Below are 22,584 nucleotides of genomic sequence, written 5' to 3'. Positions count from 1 at the left end.
AAGCTGTCTCCCCTACTCAACTAGAAGTGACTTGAGGACAAATGCTTTCTCTCTGAACAACCATTAGATTAACTCACTGAAGTGTTCACTGTGGATGTCCAAAAAATATTAGTGGAAAGGCACCTGGGTAGCTCAGTTGGTTAGGCATCTGCCTTCAGCTCAGGTCATCATCTGGTGGTCCTGGGATCAGCTCCTCATCTGATCCTAGCAGGGAGCCTGCTTCTCCCTCTCCCTCTGCCTGCAGCAACCCTTGCTTGTGCTCTCTGTCAAATAAATAAATAAAATCTTTTTTAAAATTAAAAAAAAATTTGTTGAATTTTTAAAAGGCAAGAGGCTTAAACGAAGTCCTCTATCAGTGATTTTGTTCACTTTGGGGGATTAGAATTTTAAGTCAATTTTTAAGCTGCTCCCAAACCTCTGTTGTTTTTCTCAAGCCAAGGGTAAAAGCGAATTGCAGACCCTGTGGAATGTTGGGTTATCACAGGTTCCCTTCAATCATGCAAGAAAAGCATTTACTGACATCGAGAGGAAGAAGAGGCAGTTCCAGCTTTCCAGTCTGCCATGAAAACAGACAGTACGGACTCACAGATAAACACTTAAAAGGACAGAAACATTTAAAAGGGCAGTTTGTGGTTTGCCCACTGGAGCCTTCAGAGCAGGAAATGGAAGAATGGAAATCTTTTTGGACTCCTGGTCCAGTGCTCTCTTCCATCTCACCATCTCTTCCATCAAGTGACCTGCAGGCTCCATCATTCTGTTTTGTTTGCCCATGTATTTCACATCCTATCACACAAAATACTGGCTCATAGACAAAAATTTAAAAGGACAGAAATATTTAAAAGGGTGGAAACCCACTGAATAAAGTAAACTCAACTACTTACAGTGTCTTGAGTGGGCCAACTTTGGAGAATTTCTGAGCAACACTGATTGAAGTGGCAACGTGGTGTCACCAGCAGGTGTGCACATTTCAGCTGCTGAGATTCACTTTTCCCTCAAATGTGACTGGTCACAGGACAATGCAGCACTTGCCCTGGGGGCACAGGCGCTCTTGGGGTGACCCCAATGACAGGCTTCTGGTTGTACCAGTAAATGGAGAAATGAACCAGCTATACATTTCCTACCCCATTATATCACATTCTGGGGTCAACACAGTACTTTACATCCTATTTCTCTTTTCAGAATTATCTAAGCAAAACAACTCCATATTCTTTTCTCCCTGTTGGGAATACTTATTTTTTCTTTATGCACAGGCTTTATTAAAGTGGCTTCAATACCCAAGAAACACTTGATTCAAAAACTAAAACGGCACCGCTAGCTAAGACGGTACAACAGCATCCACTTAGGAATATCCGTTTTGGATCAATTTGTCATTTTGGCCTCAGCCACCAATTTTTAACCAGGCAGATCTGGGATGTGAATGCGGGCAGCATCTCACTCCAGATCCCATGCTTTTTCCTCAAAGTTAAATGCCTGATTCAAAAGAACTTTTTGGAAAGCAGAGTACAGAACTGGAAATGCATGATTTCAACCTTATAAAAATATGAAGAGGAAAAAAGTTGAACTAACACCAAAATGACAGCGTCTGCTTAAGAGGGGTAGGATTTGAGGTGACTGCCATTGTCATTTTTACTTGTCTACTGATTGTACTTTTAAAAAAAATTAAATTTCCTATTAAGGGAGGAAGGAGGGAGGGAAGGAAGAAAAGGGAAGGGAGGGAGAGGGAGGGAGGGAGAGCGGAGGACAGAGAAATACTCTCTTCAGACTGCCTCAAGTGACCCTCCAGGCACAGCTGTGCGAGTCAGTGCCGGCTGCAGGTTCCCTCTGGGCACCAGGCCTGCCGGCTTGCTGTCCGCAGGCCCCACCCTTGCTCTCATAGCTGACCACCTCCCACTCCACTGAATACACACAAGTCTGTCACTTTCGTTCCACTTGATTTCCACTCTCCCCTCTGGCTGGTGGCCATGGAGTCCTCTTGGCAATCTCCATACTGGTTCCCATGGATACCCCCGATTCCCAGACAGGCGGCTGCTCAGAGCAGATGGTCGTTGGCACTGGGCGGGAAGCAGGCTGAGAGGACATCTGAGTTATCCAGCACCCTGCATCCTTCTGCCTACCTTCCCCCAACATACTGTGCATGCACACACACACACACACACACACACACACACACACAAGTACACACATACACCTTTCCCTAGATCCTGCTTGCTTCTGGCCTTGACAAGGAACTCATGACATTTCAGACATAACAAATACTACAATACCAATTGCTAACACTTGATGAGCACTTACTATCACAGACAATGACCTACAAAGTGTTTTGCATAGGAAGGGGAGGAAATAATTTACCAGGACAGTTTAAAGAGTTCAGTTTTTCTGACCCAATTCAAACACGACTATTTGGGCCAAGTCTTTTTGCGATTAGTGTTGATCCGCATAAGGATGATCTTAGAAACATAACTGAAATTTCAGGATCTGGGACCAACCTTAGAAATTCAGATTCAGAAGGTCTGGGCAGAGCCCAGGAATCTGGGATGGGGCTGAGGAATCTGCTCCATAAAGAAGCACTCCATGTGATTTCAATGCAGGTGGTCTGGGCCACTTGAGAGAAGGCCTGCCCTAGCTCAGAGATTCTCTGACTTTAAAATGCCATGAAGTCTTGTTAAAATGCAGTCTGACTCAGTATGTCCAGGATAGCATCTGAGATTCACTCCCAAGCGAGGCTCATGGTGCGGGTCCACGGACCACACTCTGAATAACAAGAACCTAGATAGTCAGCCTCCCAGAATCAAATTCATATGACACTTAGCTGCCAAAAACCCAATTAGGTAAGCCAAAAGACATAGTGATAATAGTTTGGTTCAGAGAGTGAAGTACACTGACCCCACTTCCTGCCTGTGCACTCCATAAACAGGAGTTTTTCCAACACTTCCACTGGCACAAGAGTCCTTGACACTGTGTCAATAGTGCCCAGATTTCCAGTCACATCCCTGCCATTCCCTGGCGGGAAGTCCATACCCAGGCCTCCTATACTATTCCTGTTTCCTGCACTTGGTTTCGTTTCTCACATCTCAAGCCTTTCCACATGCTATTTTGGGTGTCTGGAGTGCACTGCCCTTACCACTTGACCTCCGTTACCTGGCACCAAGCAGCAGATTTCTACTCAACCCTCAGAATCCTGCTCAAACATCAGTCCTTGAGAAGATTTCTGCAGATTTCCGTATCAGTTTCAGATGTCAGTAACATGCTGGAGTCAGTTCACACTGTTTTGAGAAAGCCATATATTAAAATTTTCTGAGCCAGTTTTTAAGCACAGCCATTATAAAAAATTTAATTATGTAAATATAAATTAAACAAGTTATGTCAAAAATAAAGGTAACAGGGCACCTGGGTGGCTCAGTGGTTAAGTGTCTGCCTTTGGCTCAGTTCATGACCCCGGGGTCCTGGGAATGAGTCCCACATCAGGCTCCCCGAGGGGAGCCTGCTTCTCCCTCTGCCTATGTCTCTCTGCCTCTCTCTCTGTGTCTCTTATGAATAAATAAATTAAAATCTTTAAAAGAAAAAAATTTAAAAAAATTAAAAAATTAAAAAAATTAAAAAATTAAAAAGAAATAAAGGTAACAAATGCTCAAAATATCACTTTCAAATTATTTTTACCACATGTTACTATTATCTATGCTTTTGAGATGACTTGGGTCTATTGTACCCACTAGATGGGAACACCACATACTGGTGGCTTCTGCACAGCTTTTCCTAACTCCGTGGTAGGAGCGGCATGTGGGCAGCTTGGAATCAGCCACAGTGGGAGTACTGACACCATGAAAGTCAGCAAATGCTGCAAACCAACACTAGGTTGTTTTCTTGGGGGTTTAGACTTTAGAAAGTGATGGAGTACAATGTTAATGATGCCGATTAAACCTAAGAGGGTGTCATATCCGTAACCGGTACATTGTGGCCCACACAAAAAAAATTGAGGAAATATTTTTCCAGTACTTGAAATGATTATCTGATTGAGCAAAGAAGCTCACAACATTCACTAATGAGTGAAGTTGTGACAGGTTTTCAGGCACCCTCACTGCTTCCCTTTCACCTTCTTCTCAATACAAACAAAAAGAGCAGCCAATATTTATGTCAGAATTACATTAATTTGCCAGTAATTTGAGTGACTTCTTTGTTGAATCAAAGAATGGATGGATGGATGATGTCAAAAGCAGCTCCTGTCCTAGGTAGCTTCTGATTCTATAGTTACAGTTTATATTTTCAACGCCCTGGAAAACAAGAATTCTTAACTATAAGAATGACTACATGACTATTAACTTATTTTCTGTTTTTTGAAGTCCCTACAAGGATCCTATGTTGCCCTGAGCTTCTCTCCTAGCTTGTTCTGGAAGCGCAGAGCATCAGTACCCAGACCCTTGTCCCCTGGTTTTCCACCAGTGGCCTTGGCAAATAATCCTCCTAGGCTCTGGTTTCCAACAGTGGCCAAATCATTACTATAATAGGGGCAGTATGATGTAGGGAGAAGGAGAGACAAGCTTTAGGTGGCTTCTCCAGGGGTGTAAATTATGCTTTTGGTTATTAGCTGTGTAACATTGGAAAAGGTATCCACCCTCCCTGAGCTTCAGATAACAATACCTACAGAACAGAGCTGGGAAGACTACATAGAATCTACAGAAAGCTGATTCTATTATTTCTACTGGCACAATAGCTACGGCTACCAATAATACCTATGATACTTTTTATTATGTGGTGGGTAATAATCCCAGCAGTTCACAGGATAGTAGACTCTTCATAGGCAACAACGGGGCCAGAATATAGTGGAGTGATGTTTTTAAAGTGCTAAGAGAAAACCAATGTCTACCTAGAATTCTTCCCTCAACTAGCTATTGCTAAAGGATGAGGGCGGGATAAAGATATTCCAGACGAAGGGCATGCTTCCAGAAAGCAAGAGTGAGATTCAGAAAGCAGTGGTGAGCAAAATATTACTGAATATTGAGGCAAATCTAAATAAGCCTTGGACATAAAAATTTTATTACCGATTATTTCTGAATTAGAGGGCTTATAAAGCAAAGATGAGCTAAAAAATTTAAGAGGAAATTTAGGCGGGAATGAGAGCAGTATCAAATGGATGAAACCAAATCCTTGGCCATGAGCTAACTCTTCAAGGTCATCAGGGTCTCCCATCACACTGTGCACTCTCTCTGCCCTGTGCTCTCTACTGCAACCCTTGAGACAGGGCACTTTGGCATTATGCACTTGGGTGTTTAAGGGGATCTTGAAATGTGGTGCCTTAGTGCCAAGAAGGGCTCCAGAGGGGACTAGGCCAACCCATTAGTGACAGGCCAGGGGATGAACCCAGAAGGAGGGGCTCAAGCCGGTCACACAGGAGGCGGGGCAGGCGTCAAGGCTCACCTTCACCCCCTCAGGGCTCAGCTCCAACACCACTTCCTCAGAGAACAGCTCTCATTCTTGGGCTAGGTTAGGTCAGTCAGCTCCCATTAAACACTCTCCTAGCACTTTGTACTTTCCCTGCCTAAAGTTCATCACAATTGTATTCAATAATTGGAATGCATGCTTAACACCATATCTATCATTATCTATCATTATACTGCTCACTCCATGATGAACTGTATCTATCTCGCTCATAGCCATAATCCAACTTAGTTCGGAGCCTGTCCCCTGAGTGATTAATCTGTCTGAACTCATGTGCAGGCAGATCCCATGCTTATTTTTGAGTATTAATATTTAAAATTTCGACAGCAAGGACCTAATGATTTATAAAACATGTACACATCCATGTAACCTACAATATGTACAATAGTGCCTCATTTTCTTGGGAGGAAATTCAGGCTCAGAGACTTGAAATTATTCAAGTCTTTACCAGGGTTACATAAGCACTAAATAGAAAGGCTGGGATTTGGCCTGATGTCTTTTTGATGCTAGGTCTTTTGGTTGATGCACTGCTCCGTGGCTATCAGATCAGTGGCTGAGATTACTAATTTCCCTTATGTTCTTCACTTTTTCTTCAGTACTCTTGTCTCTTCTATCAGCCCTAGCCCTGAAGACCTTGCTAGTTAAAAGCATCCATGTTTCTGTCACTGCATCATCTGGTCCTGCCTCCTCCTCCCTTTTCCATCATCATCATCATCATCATCATCATTATCATCATCATCATCTTCATCTTCATCATATCCTTCTCCCTACTATTGAAGTAGGAACAGTCAACAGAGTAAATCAGGACATGCCAAACTGTGAACCTCACAGTCATCTCCCCAGAGCTTAGCCAAGTGTCTCATTCATAGGAAGTACTCAACAAATATGAATTGAGTTGAATTGATGGAATTCATTTATTGACAGAGTAATACTCTCTACCCAAATTTGTCTATTTAGATAGAGATTAAGGTAGCATTTATAAAGTATCGCCTTCTGACAAATGTAGTTTGGGTTGGGACTATTATGATGTATTAAAAGGCTCCCAGAGAATGGTGTGAAAAGATTAGATTCTCAGCAGCTGGAATCACCAGACTCTCTTTAGTTCACAGACAGCTCTTGGAGGACTCTGGAGAAGTGCTAGAACAGAGCTTCTGTGAGTTATCACCACAGTCCTCTAGAGGGTAGAGGTCTCTTCTGTGCTTTTCTTAGGTGCTTAATCCAAGGCAAGGGAATTTGTCTTCATGTACCTTTTAATAGTACTTATTCCTTATTTTTTTTTAAAGTCTTGTTCCAGCTCCTAGGAGAACCCCAATTGAAATGGTCATAGCAGCCAGAGACTGATATTATTTCACAATGGTGACTCCTGTACCTTGTATCCTTGGTTGCCATGAGAGATGGGCTGGTTACCCATTATATATGAAGACAAAGAGACTTTCTCACACATACATCAGTGCCCTGTTGCTTTCAGTTGTAAGAAAACAAGAGAGTGACTATGTCACTTGGGAAGAATAAATGATGTGCTTAATAAGGAACAGTCAAATCAAGTATTCTCAGGCACTCTGGGTAGAGGTTATTTGCCACTTAAATACAGTCTGAAACTTCGTAGCACAGAGTTCTGCCCTCAATAATACAGACCAGAGGGGTGCCTTGGTGGCTCAGTCAGTTAAGGGGCCAACTCTTGATTTCAGCTCAGGTCATGATCTCAGGGTCCTGGGATCAAGCCCTAGGTCATGTTGGGCTCTGCACTCAGCAGGGAATCAGCTTGAGGATTCTCTCCCTCTGTCTGTGCTTCCCCCTGCTTGCATGCTCTCTCTCTCAAATAAATAAATAAATCTTAAAAAAAAAAAACAATACAGATCAGAGATTGGCAAATTCTAGTCCATGAGCCAATTACGGCAGCCCTCTACCTGATTCTGTTCAGCCATGAACTAAGAATGGTTTGTAGATAAATATTTGTAATCAATAGGATGAATGGGAATACTAATTTTGAACATCACCTCAGCAAATGTTATTCCCCTAAAAAAATCCATTCTTCTCATTAGACCTATATTACAAAATATTATATTCAATTTTTATTATTATATTTTGAATTTCAACATGAAAACTTTTGGGAGGGCTGCCTGGGTGGCTTAGCGGTTTAGTGCTGCCTTCAGCCCAGGTTGTGATCCTGGAGACCCAGGATTGAGTCCCATGTCGGGTTCCCTGCGTGGAGCCTGCTTCTCCCTCTACCTGTGTCTCTCTCTGCCTTTCTCTGTGTGTGTCTTTCATGAATAAATAAATAAAGTCTTTAAAAAAAAAACTTTTGGGAAATTTGTTCTCTCTTGTTTTTATATAACATATAAGGGCTGGCCAAGCCTAAAATATAGATTATCTACCTCTTTACAGAAAGTTTGCCAGTCCCTGACCTAGACCTTTCCAGACTCATCTGCTATATCACTCCTCATAGTCAGAACACTGGTCATATCTGAATATCTATGATTCGCCAAATGCATATCTAGCTCTCCATGCTCCAGCTGTCCCTTCTGCCTGGAATGTGCCACCTCCCTGCCTGCCTGATTGTTTTGCCTACTGAAATCTTCCCTGATCCTTTAAGTCAGACTCGAAAATAGTTATAGAAAATCTTTTATTTAAGCATTTCATGGTTCTCTTCTCAGAAATTCAGAATGTGTGCACACTAGAAGGGCAAAATTACCTCTTTATATTAGCTGAGTAGTACTCAAACCACTTGGGATAATGATGATGAGAATAGCTGCAACTTATTGAGTGCTTACTATGGGCTAGGTACTATGCTAAGTAGTGTACACACATCATTCATTCATTTGTTCAATTAATATCTATTAAGCATCTCCTAAATACCATGCATTAAGCTTGGTACTGGGAGTACAATGGTAAATAAGACAGGTCAGAGAGTCACAAGTCACAAACTCAATGGAATATTTAGTCTTTCAACATCTTTGCAACATAGGTATTATTGATCCTATTTTACCGTTGAGGAAACAAAATCAGAGAAGAGAGGTTAAGTAACTTGCCCAAAGTCATATAGTTAACAAATGGTGAGCAGAATTTGGATGCAAGTCCCAAGATAAAGCTAGATATCTGAGAGGAGCTGAAGTTACTACGAAATTACTAGTAAGTATTATACTCTTAAGTGGCTTCATTTGTTCTCATCTCATTGTTAAACACCTTCAGGAAGGAATATATATTCCTGACCTCTTGCCCTCCCAGTGGAACTAACTCCACACTTTTGGCACACTACACAGGTACACCTCCTTCAGAGGTAGTCCATGATTCAGATTGAAGCAGAACCCCCCTTCCTCTATGTCCCCTCAATATCTTGTCCATACTTCTACCAATGCACATACTACTAATACTATAATTTTCTTAATGTTTCTCTCACTAGAGCTCTTTTAGGATAGGTACTATGTATAATTCATTTCTATATCCCTGGGTCCTAGCATAGTGCCTGATACAAGATGTGACAGATGTTTGCTGAGTGAATAAATAAAAGATTTTCATTGGTTCTCTCAATGAAAATGATAAACATGGCCAGCACTTACTGTGATGGGTGTGCACTGGGTGAAAGTGATATCTGCCCCCATCTTCATCATGACTCTGAAGTTGCTACTATGCAATTATGTCCATTTTACTGATGAGAAAGCTAAAGACTTTCTCAAGGTCACATAGATTTGTAAGTTACACAGAAATGATTCAAACCCAGTTTCAATGGTCAGCAAATCTGTCACAGGACACCAGCACACCTCCCAGGACTCATCCCATTATCCCATCCATGAATCTTTCAACAGAATTCGCCAGCCCTTGTTGTGGTCCTAGAGGACTCTGGTCTGATTTTAGCCCTCAGCAGGCCCTGCTTTAGACCCTTGCATTCATGTTACCTGCCTCACAAGATGGCAAACTCCTAGGAGTGGGGATTATGTACTCCACACCTTAAATCCTCAGAGTCCATAGCTCCAGTCTTTGCATGCTCTGAAGACACTGCGTTGAACTTGGAATAAAAATAATATTAAGCCCACTGCATTATTATTATGACATTATGATCAAATAAATCCAATCTAATTCCCTGCTTTTATAGCATAAGCCTCTTTCACAATGAACTAAAAGCTCTGAAGGATAGGAGGGATTTAGAAGGAAGATGGGAGGAGGGCAGGAGGGAAAATTGAGAGCAAAATCAAGCCATTGTTACATGTAGGGCTTGTCAAGGCCTAGCTCAGACTATGATTTGGCTAGATCATTTGCTGGGGCCTCTGTGGTTTTAATGTACAACCAGAACTGAGAACCCCCAGGAAAAACCATCAGGTGTGTGAGGGGAGCACTGAGCAAAATGCTGGAAATGCCAGATAGGTCAGTTCCTGGAAAGTCTTGACTGCAGCCTGAGGTGCTGGGCCTTGTTCTGGAGTAGAAGGGAATCCATGGAGAATTCAGGATAAGGGGTATAGTGAGACCAGTGACCCTCTCCCACTGTAGAAACAAGCTAGTGAATGAGGATGGCATGGACTTAGGAGAGTGGGAGGCAAAAAGACAACAGGAAGGACCTGGGGCCCATAGCAGCCCCCTAGGAATGGCAGCAAACTGGGGGTATGTGGCAGGCATCCGCTTGAGTTATGCAAGTAAGGCATAGTGGTGGGCTGGGAAGAAGAGAAACAGGTTCCTGAACCACCTCCGCCATTGACTGGTTGTGTGATATCAGTTCCCAGACCTTCCTGACCCTAGTTTTCATCTTTAAAGAGAAAGCTGTTCACTTTAAAAGGTCATTATGAAGTCTAAATAAAAAGATATGCTAAAGCAATTGGCAAGAGTCAACACTTGGTAAATGAGGTTGAAACTCAATTATGTCTCTGTTCTAACATTCTGCTCCTTTGCATTCTTCCATTGCCTATCTTCTGCCTCTCATAATGGTCTAATAGAGAATGGTTCCTAAGGGCCAAGAAGAATATAAAAATGCACTTTAGGATATGCCATGACATGGGCCAACTTTTTGAAGTCATTGCATGAAACAGACGGTGGCCACAGAGAGCAGCACAGTGAAGGAGGCAGTGTTTCAAGGAGGCACTTATGGCAGGTGTTGTGGCTTGGGGCCTGGGCCCAATTTTCCCACCAAAAGAGGTTACACCAGGCTTGGTCCTGCAAAAGCCTCCTCCTCATTCAATCTGGAAACAAGTACAACTTGGCAATGGGCTATGCTAGGACAACGAGGAGAGGAAAGAGTACTCTGCTATTTTATATACACGTGGGGTAGCTCCTGCAGGGAACCAGAGACCAGTGGCAGGGGAGGTGGGAAGCCAGTACAGTGTGGGGGCCTCTGCTCTCACTCCACATAGATACCAAAGGTCTGACTCTTCTTCCGCCTATCCCTGATGTGTCAGTGGGGGTTGGGCTTCGGCCCCAACATTCTCTTCTTTTCACCCTCTTTATTCCCCACCTACCCTGATGCCTGTGGGTTTGATCCCCACTGACACCTCCATGTACAGACCTTTTCTGTTCTGTCTTTTCTCCTGAGCATCAAACCTAGGTCTCCATTTATTTGGTTTGTACTTTTTTTTTTAACTTTTGGTTGAGATATAACATACATAGAATAAAAACTATAAACCTTTAATTGCTAGCATGTGTAGATCCATGAAACCATCACTCAGATCAAGATATAGAACAATTCCACTCCTTTGGTCTGTTTTTGAAATCCATATAAATGGTATCATTCAATAAGTTCACTTGCATCTGTTCCTTTCATTCATCATTATGTCTGTGGAACATATCCATATTATAGAGTACTGCAGTAATTTTACTTTTCATACAACAGTGGTTCTCACTAGGAACAATTTTTCCCCCCGCAGAGATCTTTTTGTAACGTCTAGAAACATTTTTGGTTATCAAAACTTAGCAAGGGCGAGGGTGTAGTGGGGAATTATGGCATGGAGTAGATAGAGGCCAGGGATGCTCCTCCCAACAAGGAATTATCCAGTCCAAAATGTCAGTAGTGCCAAGATTGAGAAACTCTATGTATTAGTTTCGTATAGCTGCTGAAATGAATTACCACAAGCTGAATGGCTTAAAACCATGCAAATGTGTTATCTTATAGTTCTAAGCTAAAAAGACTATAATGGGTCTCACTAGAAAAAAATCAAGGAGTCAGCAGAAGCAAAGTGTTCTTTCTGAAGACTCCAGGAGAAAAGCCATTTCCTTGCCTTTTCCAGTTACTTAGCAGCTGTCTGCATCCCTTGGCTCATGTCACCCTTTCTGTCTTTGAAGTCAGCAATGTCTGTCCAAGTCTTTATCACACTGCATCACTGTGACATTGACTCTTTTACTTATAAAGATCTCTGTGATTACAATGGGCCCATAATCCAGGATACTCACCCACCTCAAGATGCTTAACTTAATGACATCTGCAAAGTCCATTTTGCTCTGTAACATAGTATATTCCCATGTTCCAGGAATTAGGATGTGGACATCCTTGGGTAAGGGGTTGAGTGGAGCATCATTCTGCCTATGGCTCCTTCCGTAGGATATTCCACTCTATGAATATGCCACAATTTATCTACCCCATTGTTGATGGACATTTGGGTTATTTTTTCTTTTTAGCTATTTCTAATAAAACTGCCACACATATTCTTGTACAATTCTTCTGTTCTCATTTATGTTGGGTATGTATTCAAGGGGACAGTTGCTGGGTCTTAAGTAAAATCTATGTTTAACCTGAGTGGATAATGCTAAAGAGTTTTATAAAAGTTATTCTATCAGGTTACACCCTAAATCATCAAGGTGATTTCATTTTCTACTGAACAATTCCATGTCAATCTTGTAAAAAACACCTCAAATTCAACTTGTCCAAAACTGTGCTATCTAGCTCAGTAATGACTGTTTCCCCAGACATCCAAAGCATGAAATGTCCTAGACTGAGAAATGTCCTAGACTCTTCCCTTTGCCTTTCAGCCTACTTTCAATTAGCCACAACATTAGTGTATCCTTTACCATCAGTGCTTGGTGACATTCTTTCCTTGCTGGAGCTTTTTTTTTTTTTTAAGATTTTATTTATTCATGAGAGACACACACAGAGAGAGGGAGAGAGAGAGAGAGAGAGAGTGGCGTAGAGACACAGGCAGAGGGAGAAGCAGCCTCCATGCAGGGAGCCTGACATGGGACTCGATCCCAGGTCTCCAGGATCAGGCCCTGGGCTGGAGGCAGCCCTAAACCACCAAGCCACCTGGGCTGCCCCCTTGCTGGAGGTTTCATCATCTCTCACCCAAACAACAGCTTCTTCCTCGACTCCATGCTTCCAGCCTAATCCCCTCCAATCCATCCTTCCCACCACTGTCAAAGTCACCTTTTCCAAAATCCAAAACCTAATCCTGCTAATCTTGCATCTTCTCTTTGCTTATAGGACAAAAGAGCTGGCCCAGCCTACCCACCTGGTCAACCCTTCACCATTCTATCATCATTCTATGAGACCTCTAAATTCTCCCTGCGCAGAACGGCTTACAATGTCTCTTCTCATACATTTACTCAAATTGATCCCTTCCCCACAATGCACACCCATCTTTGACGATTCAGCCTGTCAGTTCCCTCTCTCCTGAACTCTTATGCTGACAGCCCTCAAATCAAGTAGACTTAACCATTCTCTCCTCTGTGCTCCACTATACCCTGCATAGACTTTTTATTAGGGTGCTTTTCAGCACATTTGTCTCTGCCTAATACACATAAGCCTTTTAAGAGCGAGGACTGCTGCTTTGTCATCCTAGGAATGAGCCTGACATAGAGTAGGCACTAATCAATGTTCACTGGATTGAAACTGAGTTGAGACAATACATGTTAATATGCTATGGATGATGTGGCAAGTGTTGAGAAAGATTAGCATTAGACAAAGCCTGTGTCTTCAGCAGTTTAAAAGCCAAAAGGCAGACAAGAGGCACTGTAGGTCCTAAGCTCTAACAGGGAAGTAATAGTACCATTTTTGCAGAGTTATATAAAGAGTGTAGGAGAAAATGCATCTAAGATTCCTAGTAGCCTGCCAGGCATATAGTAAGCACCCAATTAGCTACTATTCTTATTTCCAATGGTGAAAAGCAGCATCTTTAGTGAGCATCAAGAGAATTTTTAGTTTGTTGGCTGAGGCCCATCATGTAGTTTTCTTCATTTAGTAAAGAATTAGAAGCTCACCTGTCTACATTTATACAACTGATATAATTTGTAAAGCCAAAGCTGCATTGATTATAGAGATAAGTCATTAATCTTAGTGGACATTTCCTGGAATATTGTAGTTTTGTGTCTGGGAAATCAAGTGATTCTCAGTGATTGCAGATTTAGAACTATGACTGGCTTGACTCGTTTTTTTTTTTTTTTAATTTAAAAAATTTTTTTTTCAATTTTTATTTATTTATGATAGAGAGAGAGAGAGAGAGAGGCAGAGACATAGGCAGAGGGGGAAGCAGGCTCCATGCACCGGGAGCCCGACGTGGGATTGGATTCCAGGTCTCCAGGATCACGCCCTGGGCCAAAGGCAGGCGCTAAACCGCTGCGCCACCCAGGGATCCCCTTGACTCGTTTTTTAAAGCCATTTTTTCCTCCTGAGAGAGCAACCAAGAATTACCTGTGTCTTATCTCCTCTCCTTTTTGTGGGTTAGTCTCAGTCAACATTATATCTCTGAGAGTTAACTGCACAAGGTCAACCAATCCTCTAGCAAAATGCTTTGCACATAGTAAATCCTCACTAAAAATTTCCAAAGAGGCATAAGGCATTGCTAAGTTAGGTACTCCATGTGGTTTCCATATCTCTGTTCTGATTTCCCCTTCTGATTACTCCTTTTTTTTGTCTTTTTCATGGCTATTCCTTCTGCTGTCAGTACCCCCCAAATACTTATATTCCTCAGGGCTCTGTTCTCTGATGTCTCATTTTCTCTACTCCCTCTTTGGAGTTGATATAAATATGCATGCAAACATTTCAAACAAAAAATAGCAAACCAAATTCAGCATCATAAGATATATTTTTACACAAGCAAGGTTTATCTCAGGAATGCAAAGATGGTTCAATATCAGAATACTCTATTAACAGATTCAAAAAGAAAAACCATATGATCATCTCAATTGATGCAGAAAAAGCATTCAACAAAACTCAATACCCATCCACATTTTTAGAAACTGTTAGTAAATTAGGAAAAAGAGAAGTTTCTTAACCTAATATGAAGCTGTCTCATAAAACACAGAGCAAACCTCATACTTAATGATAAAACTTTAGAAGCATTTCCACATCCCAAGACAAAGATGTCTGTTATCAGCTACTACACCCTATGTCCTCACCAATGCAGCAGTATATATATATACACACACATACACACACACACACAGGATATATAAATATTGGGAAAGAAGACAATAAATTGGTATTTGCTAAAGACATACATTATATCCACAGACAGTCCAAGTGAGTCTGCAGACAAAACTAATTAGAGAGCATGATAAGGTTGCTGAATACAAGATCAACATCCCCAAATTAATACATATAAGCAACAAAACATTAGAAAATGTAATAAAATGTACTCTTCACAATAAGAAAAAATAATTGAAAATATCTTAGACAAAAAGACAAGATGATAGTTTGCTATTAGGTCAGAATAAGAGCATAGAACAGAGATCCTAGAAATATGTTCAAGCATATGTGACCCTTATATGATAGAGGAGATTCATGGAGACATTAGTGAGAAAAAGCTGCACTTTTAGAAAGGGTGTGAGGATAAATGAGTTTCCATAAGACAGAAAAGAAAATTAGATCCCTACTGCATTTCATATATAAAGTTAAAATCCAGTTAGATTACTAAAGACTTAAATATGGAACAATGAAACTTAAAAAACGTGTGTGTGTGTGTGAGAGGGAGAGACCCTTGTGCAGAAAATTACAAAATGCAAGTAAAGGATATAAAAGGCTTAATTAAATAGCCACCAACACTGTGTATATGAGAAAACTCAATGCCTTAAGGACAGCCAATTTTTCCAAGCAGTATGTTTCCAAGTAAAGCTTGAGCTTCACCTGCATCAAAATTACCAAGACTGTGTATTAAAATATAGTTTCTTAACCCTTACTTGAAACCTACTGAATCAGTATGCCTGAAGATGAGGCTCAGGAATCTGCATTTTAGAAAACTTGGGTGTACTAAATTTTGAGAACCTTTGCCTTAGAGAAGTAGGTCATAACCTGAATTGCACCTGAGAATCGCCTTGGACTATTTTTAAAATATTCATATGCCCAGGCCATACCCCAGACCAATAAAATCAGAATTTCTGGGCAAAGCACCTATGCATCAGTGTTTTTATTTTATTTTTTCAAAGATTTTATTTATTTATTCATGAGAAACACAGAGAGAGAGGCAGAGACACAGGCAGAGGGAGAAGCAGGCTCCAAGCAGGGAGCCCGATGCGGGACTTGATCCTGGGACTCCAGGATCATGCCCTGAGCCAAAGGTAGATGCTCAACCGCTGAGCCACCCAGGTGTCCCAAGCATCAGTGTTTTTAAAGTTCTCCAGTAATTCCAATGTGCAGTCAAGGCTGAGGACCATTGCCTGGATGAAGGTGCCCATCTTCATTTGAACATTTACTTCTAGGGCTCATCTAGTAGAGACTGGACTTTATCTTGATTAAGGCAGGAATAGCTTCCTTACATAAAGGTTATAACTTATTCATTTGGTATCCCCACGTCCTATCTGATACATACAGGGCCTTGGCCCTTCATTTTCTGAAATAAATCCAACTAAATAAAATTGTATGAAATGAATCAATGTGAATGAATCAATGTGCAGGTGAATAAAATTTTCACCAAACTCTAAAAATTCTATTGGATTCGGCAAACTCCTATGGCACCCAGGCTCAATGTTACACTATGAGAGGTATACAGATGAGCAAACGCTTCTCTTCCAGTGTTTGTGATCTGCTGGAGGAGGCAGATATGAACAAAAGCAGGCAATGGGAGTGCATAGAATATAAAAAGGGAAAATAAGAAAAATTAGCTCTGAACGACAGAACCTGGAAGGTATCCTTAAAGATTCTGTATCTGAGATTGGCCTTGAAATATTGCTGAGACTTGCCCAGGAAGAAATTAGGGAAATGGGCAGTTGCCCTAAAAGCACAGGGCAGTTCTGACAGCGGAAGCTAGGTCAGACAGGCCTTTCTCTATAGGGCATGGAAGATTGTAGGGCAGATATGAAAGGCTCCTTTTCTTTCCAATTTCCTTGTTACTGCTCTCATTTGTCAAATATTTTGCCTCTGGTTTATTAATTCTACCTCCTGGTGCCTCAGTTGATTTCTTCCAGGAGAAATTTCTCATTAGCATTTCTATGGGGAGCACCTGCCACCCCATCTAGCCCTATTAACTGATGTCTAGGGCAATGGCACTGACTGAGAGGGGAATTTTAATCCCTTCCTCATGACTCATCTCTTTTCTAATTGAGAATTCGAGGTCTAAAGTCACAAGTGGCTGCCCAGCGAAATCCATCCTTAACATTAAAAGTGATAACAGAGACATGCTTCTCAACTTTATTACATCATCTATGTAATATGAGTGTACTAAAAATTAATCAACTTCATGATCGTGAATAACCAAAGAGATTGAGATAGCACTTAATGCAAAATCCTAGGCTAATGTGGATACGTTATGAATTAGACAAATTGGGAAGGTTTCTCAAAATCATAGCGTCAAAGGACATTTGAGATTATCTACTGACTATATTGTAGGAGAAAAACCAATTAGTATGTATATGACTCTGCATGCTGAATGTGTATTTTACATTATATACCAATATGTTAAGCTGATGGATTATGTGCCCTTTATTTAAGCAAACTGCTCCCATTGATGTCATGTGACAGATGTCACTTGGAAAGCCCATGAGATGAACCAATCACCATGGTGTAAGCCACCATGATTTATGTAGAGTGGCAGAAGAAAAGGGTTTGTAAATCAAATTATCTTTGAAATGGAACCCAACCTGGCTTCTAATAAGGGAATGTAAGACTCATCTCTGCCAGCCATGGGGTATACTTAGATTTAGGAGATATTCCGAATCACAGCAAGGGAAAGAATATGAGATAACAGGGAAGGAAAATCAATGTTCCAGATAAGCCTACAATTTCCAGGCATTTTTTTTTCTTTATGGGATATTTGATTATCTAATTTCTTCATGTCTACCTTCACCCAAAGTGCATTTCCCTATTATTGGTTAATTTTTCTTCCGAAACAAAAAACAATGTTAAATTTCACATAAACTTTGTCATGCACTTAAATTGTCCATTAAGGAAATTGATGTCTCTTAGCAACTCATTCTCTTAATGCTTCCAAACCTTTCTGATTATACAGCAAAATGGAACTGCTGGCCCCAAAGTCACATGCATAATTAAATTTTACAGAAGACACAAATGGGAAAGAAAATTCTTTTAAGGCGCTCAGAGAATTTTTTCTTTGACAGGTTGGTGGAGTTCTGATAGCCACTAAAAATAATCATTCTCACCAGCTGCAACAGCAGAGCCTTCCCCCAATCAATCCCATCACTTGCAGTATGAGTATAATTCTAACTGTAAAACCTGACTTCGTACTGTACAGTTAAGGTGGTGTTTTCGGGGAAGAGGCCATACGGAACAAAGATGTAAGCCAATATATTTGGAGTGGGTTGTATCCGAAGGGTAGGTCATCCCTTGACTGTCTAGCCAATTTCTCACGGACAAAGCAAGTCCTGCTGACTTGGAAACATAAACTGCGTAGGACGACCAAAGGAGATTTGAGAATTTGGGATCTCTCTTGATTGGCATGGATTCTGTGGTGGTGAGGAAGGGTAGTACCCTTCATTGTTGAATGTTAAGGTTCCACCTGCCACAGGGTAGTAGAATGGGAGCAGGAAGACGAGGAAGCCAGATTAGAAATCTGCAATGTTGGGCCATCTTAGGGTTCTCTGGGAATGAAGTAGGGCCTGCCTTGTAAACAAGAAGGTCATGGTGGAATCACAAAACTACATCTTGGCTTTGTTTTTTATGCCCCTTCCTTGTTTCCTTCTTTTCTTTTTGATCTTCCTTTGGTAGTCGCATAAAGATACCATGAAAATTCCACTCCTGATGGCTGTGAACCAAGGAAAAGGATCTTGCCTGACCCAAAGCCAAAAAAAAAAAAAAAAAAAAAAAAAAAAAGAAAAGAAAAGAAAAAAGGAGTGCACTCCTAGGGGGGACCACTGTGGTCATGATAACAATAAACCAAGAGAGAAATGCCAGGTGGAGGTAGAATTCAGGAAGATGGAGTAGGAGCCAAATATTTGCTGCTCCTTCTCATTGGGAAATTCTTTCTAGAGTCAAAACCTGGGAGACAGATGAATTTTTGCCTTAAAAAGAGAGGATATCTATCTCTGCTATGCTTCCCTCAGCATATGAGGGAGTGGTTGTTATGTTCACTGGAGAAAGACATCAGTCTGATAGGAGGCTACATATAGGGTTTTGGCAAAAGACACTAACTCTGCAGTCCTCCCAACCACAGTCTCCTGCAGGAAGGAGACAACTGGCTCTGGCATTGATGAAGGACCCCATTTTGAACACCTCTGGCTCAGTTATTCATCATGCACATCCTTTTCCCCAGAGACCCTAAAACCCAATGTTACACGTTCTGAGTCAAATGTGATCTCTCAGCTGCTTGATCTGGGTTGAAACATAAGGAGAGGATGGAGAGCTAAGCATTCAAAAATGATACTGGATGTACAAAGGGTGAGAAAGCAATTTGGAAGGGCTGAGGCTGCAGCACAGGGAGAATTCTAGAAGGATGGAGAGAGGGAGACGTAAAGGAAGAGGGAGGGAGGGAGAGAGATAGGGAGGGAGGGAGGGAGGGAGGGAGAGAGCAAGAGAAAATGGTATGTGCTTTCTTGAAGGCATTCATTTACAGGGAATTTAAATGCTAAAGAGGGGGTTCTTGGCGGTAACAGAATGAGCAACACAACTGAAGAACATAAAGGGAAAGGAGAAAGGAAATGCATCAATGGGGAGAAGGCTGGAGGTATCTAGGAAGTGGAAATCAGAACAATGAGGCATCAGACACAAGACCGTAATGGCGCTAAGGCATTCTAATCACCTACTATGTGCCAGGCACAATTCTCCTGGGCCATCTCATGTAACCTCACAATGTCTAGTGCAGCGCCTGGCATATAGTAGGTGTTCAAAAATATGTCAAAGTTTAATATTTGATTAATAAATGAATAAGCAATTCTAGGAGAACAATCTATTATCAATCACATTTTACACATAAGAATCTGAGGCCCGGAAAAGTTAAGAAACGTGCTCAGTGTGTCACAGCTACCAGGAGGAGGAATAAATCTGACTTCAAAGCCTGATGGTAGGTGGAGGAGGGTGATCTATAAGAGCCCTGTGGGGAATCGAGAAAAGGGTGTGGTGCTTGGATGTTTCCCAGGGACCAAGAGAGGGAGGGAAGGATGAAAGGCCAAGTGAAGCTGGAGGGGGCGGGCCACTTCTTCTAGGAGGATGGGGCCCTTCGGAAAGGCCCATGGAGGGTGGGCAAGAGCTGAGCCAGCGAGTGGCGGCATCCAGGCCAATGCAGCTAGTGAGGTGGGTGGGGCGTAATGGCACAGCCTGCAAGAAACTGCAAAGGGTCTCTGTTGAGCAGGTGGGGGTGTGGGGTGGGACGGGGGTCGGGGGTCGGGGGAGAGGAGCTAAGGTGGTAAAGGGAAAGCCCTGGGCCGGCCGGGATGCCTAGTACCGACTTAAGAGCTCTTTCACTTAAGAGCGAGCAGAAAGAAGTCAGCCCTGGGGGGTATCGGGGCGCGGCGGGGGCGAGGGTGTGGCCTGGAGGGAGGGGCCCCGGGGCGCCTGCGGCGCGCAGAACCGGCGCGGGGCGGCCTCAGCGAAGGGGAAGCGTGGCCGGCCGGGTGGCCCGAGCTGCGGCCCGAGTCTCACCTGTAGGAGCTGCCCGCCGCACTCGCCACCTCCTCGCGGATTTGCCTGTTGAGGGCGTCGGCCGCTGCACGCCCCTTGCCCGCCTCGGGGGCCGCGGCCTGGGCCTGGGCCTGGGCCTGGGCCTGGGCCTGGGCCTGGGCCTGGGCTGCCGGCGGCGGCGTCGGCTCCGGCCCCTGCCCCTCGGCGCGGCGCAGCATCCAGGCGGGCCCGGGCTTCCTGCGTGTGTCGCGCTCGTCCCCACCCGAGGGCTTTCCCGCCGCGGGGCCCCCGGCGCCGCCAGGGGTCGCCTCCTGCTCCGGGGCCTCGGCGGCGGCCTGCGCGGGCCAGCGCTCCTGGCTCTGCGGCCGGCGCTTGGACGCCCCGAGGATGGGCCCCGACGCCTGGGAGGACGCGGGGATCTGCACGGGCTTGGGGATCCACGGGTGGTCCCCGCGGCGCGGCAGCGGCCAGGCGCGGAAGTCCTTCTGGTACTGGGTCTCGCGCTCGAAGGGCGCGTCGGAGGGCTGGTACTCGCTGCGCGGCCGGCAGCTCGGCTCGGGCCGCTGCACCTTCCAGGCGCGGTAGTCCTGACGCATCACCGAGTCCGCGGGGCCCGCGCTCGAGGTGGAGCCGGAGCCCGGGCCGGGGCCGGCGCCGGGCGCGCCGCGGCCGGGGGGCGCCGCCGCCTCGCGATCGCCGCTAGGCCCGGGCGCCGGCCCCGTTGCCCGGGCAACTGCATCCAACTCGCCCTGGGCCGGCTGCGTCTCTATGGCGACCGCCCGCGCCGAGGGGGGCGCGTGCGCCGGCTGCGGCGGCTGCGGCGGCTGCGGCGGGGCGCTGGGGGCCTCGGTGGCCTCCGAGTACTTGGTGAAAACCAGCGGCACGGCGATGTCCGCCTTGTCCAGCTGGTTCCAGAAGCGGGCGATGCAGCAGGCCCGCGTGATGCACGGCCACGCCATGATGCGGGCTGCAAAGCTGGCCCTCCCTCTTTCTTTTTTGTGGTTCTAAAGCAAGTCTCTAACCTCACTTCAGTCCCTCGGCACTCGACCAGCCAGTCCGGCTCCCACAGCCTTTCCCTCGGCGGCCCGAGCTACCTCCTCTTCTCCCTCAGAGAGCACCCAGGAAGGTCAAGCTATCACCGGGACAAAAGTCCGTAAAGTCCCCCGATTGATTACCGGCTGCAGACGCCTCCGGAAGCCGCCCGCAAAGGTCTTGGGAGCGCAGTCTGCTGCGGCAGCGCTGGGCGAGACACACAGCGTCCCGGGGTCCCCGGGCGAGGGCGTCTGGGTCGCGCCCCTCCCTGCGGCGGCGGCGGCGGCGGCGGACCCCGGCCAAGCGAGGCGACGCGAGGCGAGGTGGCTGCGGGCTTAAGCCATGGCGTGGAGGAAGGGCCGAGCAGGGTGGCCTCAGGGGCCACGGACGAGGCTCTGCTCCCCCTCTCCGAGGCGTCCCGTCGCAGCCAGCCACCTAGAAAGGGCTCGGAGGCGATCACCTCCAGCGGAGACCGAGCATTGCTGCGGCCGCTTCTCCCGATGGTGCCGCAGCCACTGCCGCTCCGTGTCTGCTGCAGGGAAGCGGCCCCACCCTTATCTACTGCTCGGCAGGGAAAAAAAAAAAAAAAAAAAAAAAAAAAAAAAAAAATCCAGGGAAGACGCCGGGAGAGAAAGCGCGCTGCAGAAAAAAATCACCTGCTGTCGTCAGCGCGCGCTGCCGGGAGCTCGCTCTCGCTCTTTCCCTCCCCCCTGCGCTCTGGGAGCTCCTCCCTCCTCGGCTCCTAGGCAACAGCAGAATCTGGGGCCTAGGTGGGTTCAAGTCCCAGGCTGGGGACGACTTGCCGTCCTTACCCTGGTCGCTTCCCCTCCAGGAGCCTCAGGCTCTTTTGTAAAATAGGGCCAGTCATGGAGGAGGGGAGATTCAATTTTTAAAATATGAAAGATATCCCTAGTGAAATGTCTGTCCCGGAATAGATGCTTTTTAAAAAGAAAGCTGGTGTTATTGGCCAGTTCCTGGGGCGGGATTTGAACTCCAGTTTGGCTGGCTCCTGATCCAAGCACTTGTCGGTCATTCACAAACCTTGCTCAGATGTGTAGGGATGTGAATCCCCAGGCTGGGGGTGCCCTAGCTGTTCCTTTACGAGAGGACCTTTCCGGGAAGGGTGTCTTAGTGCCTCCCAAGAACTACCCAGTCCCTAGTCAGCTCAGGGGCCATACGTGGGAGAGACAGGGGAAAGAAAATTC

General features: G+C 44.6%; 1 protein-coding gene across 5 annotated transcripts in view; it reads right to left on the bottom strand.

Moving 5' to 3' along the window:
• Positions 1-22,048, bottom strand: part of MAP6 (microtubule associated protein 6) — a 68,382-nt gene extending 46,334 nt beyond the window's left edge. The window contains exons 1-2 of one of the 5 annotated variants that reach the window (XM_035703875.2): positions 882-1,036; positions 124-263 (exon numbers count right to left, since the gene is read on the bottom strand). Coding sequence is in view for 3 of the 5 variants with exons in the window: in XM_049098721.1 (XP_048954678.1) it covers positions 20,369-21,306 (938 nt within the window). In the remaining 2 variants the exon portion in view is untranslated. Of the gene's footprint in view, positions 1-123; positions 264-881; positions 1,037-3,138; positions 3,264-20,368 lie in introns of those variants that run through there. The other 4 variants (XM_049098721.1, XM_025419632.3, XM_025419624.3 and 1 more) reach the window with 4 other exon arrangements.
• Between the last annotated feature and the right edge of the window lie 536 nt (positions 22,049-22,584).

The sequence above is a fragment of the Canis lupus genome, chromosome 21 (genome assembly GCF_003254725.2).
Source record: "Canis lupus dingo isolate Sandy chromosome 21, ASM325472v2, whole genome shotgun sequence".
NCBI lineage: Eukaryota > Metazoa > Chordata > Mammalia > Carnivora > Canidae > Canis > Canis lupus.
This window is presented reverse-complemented; position numbering and strand designations above follow the sequence as displayed.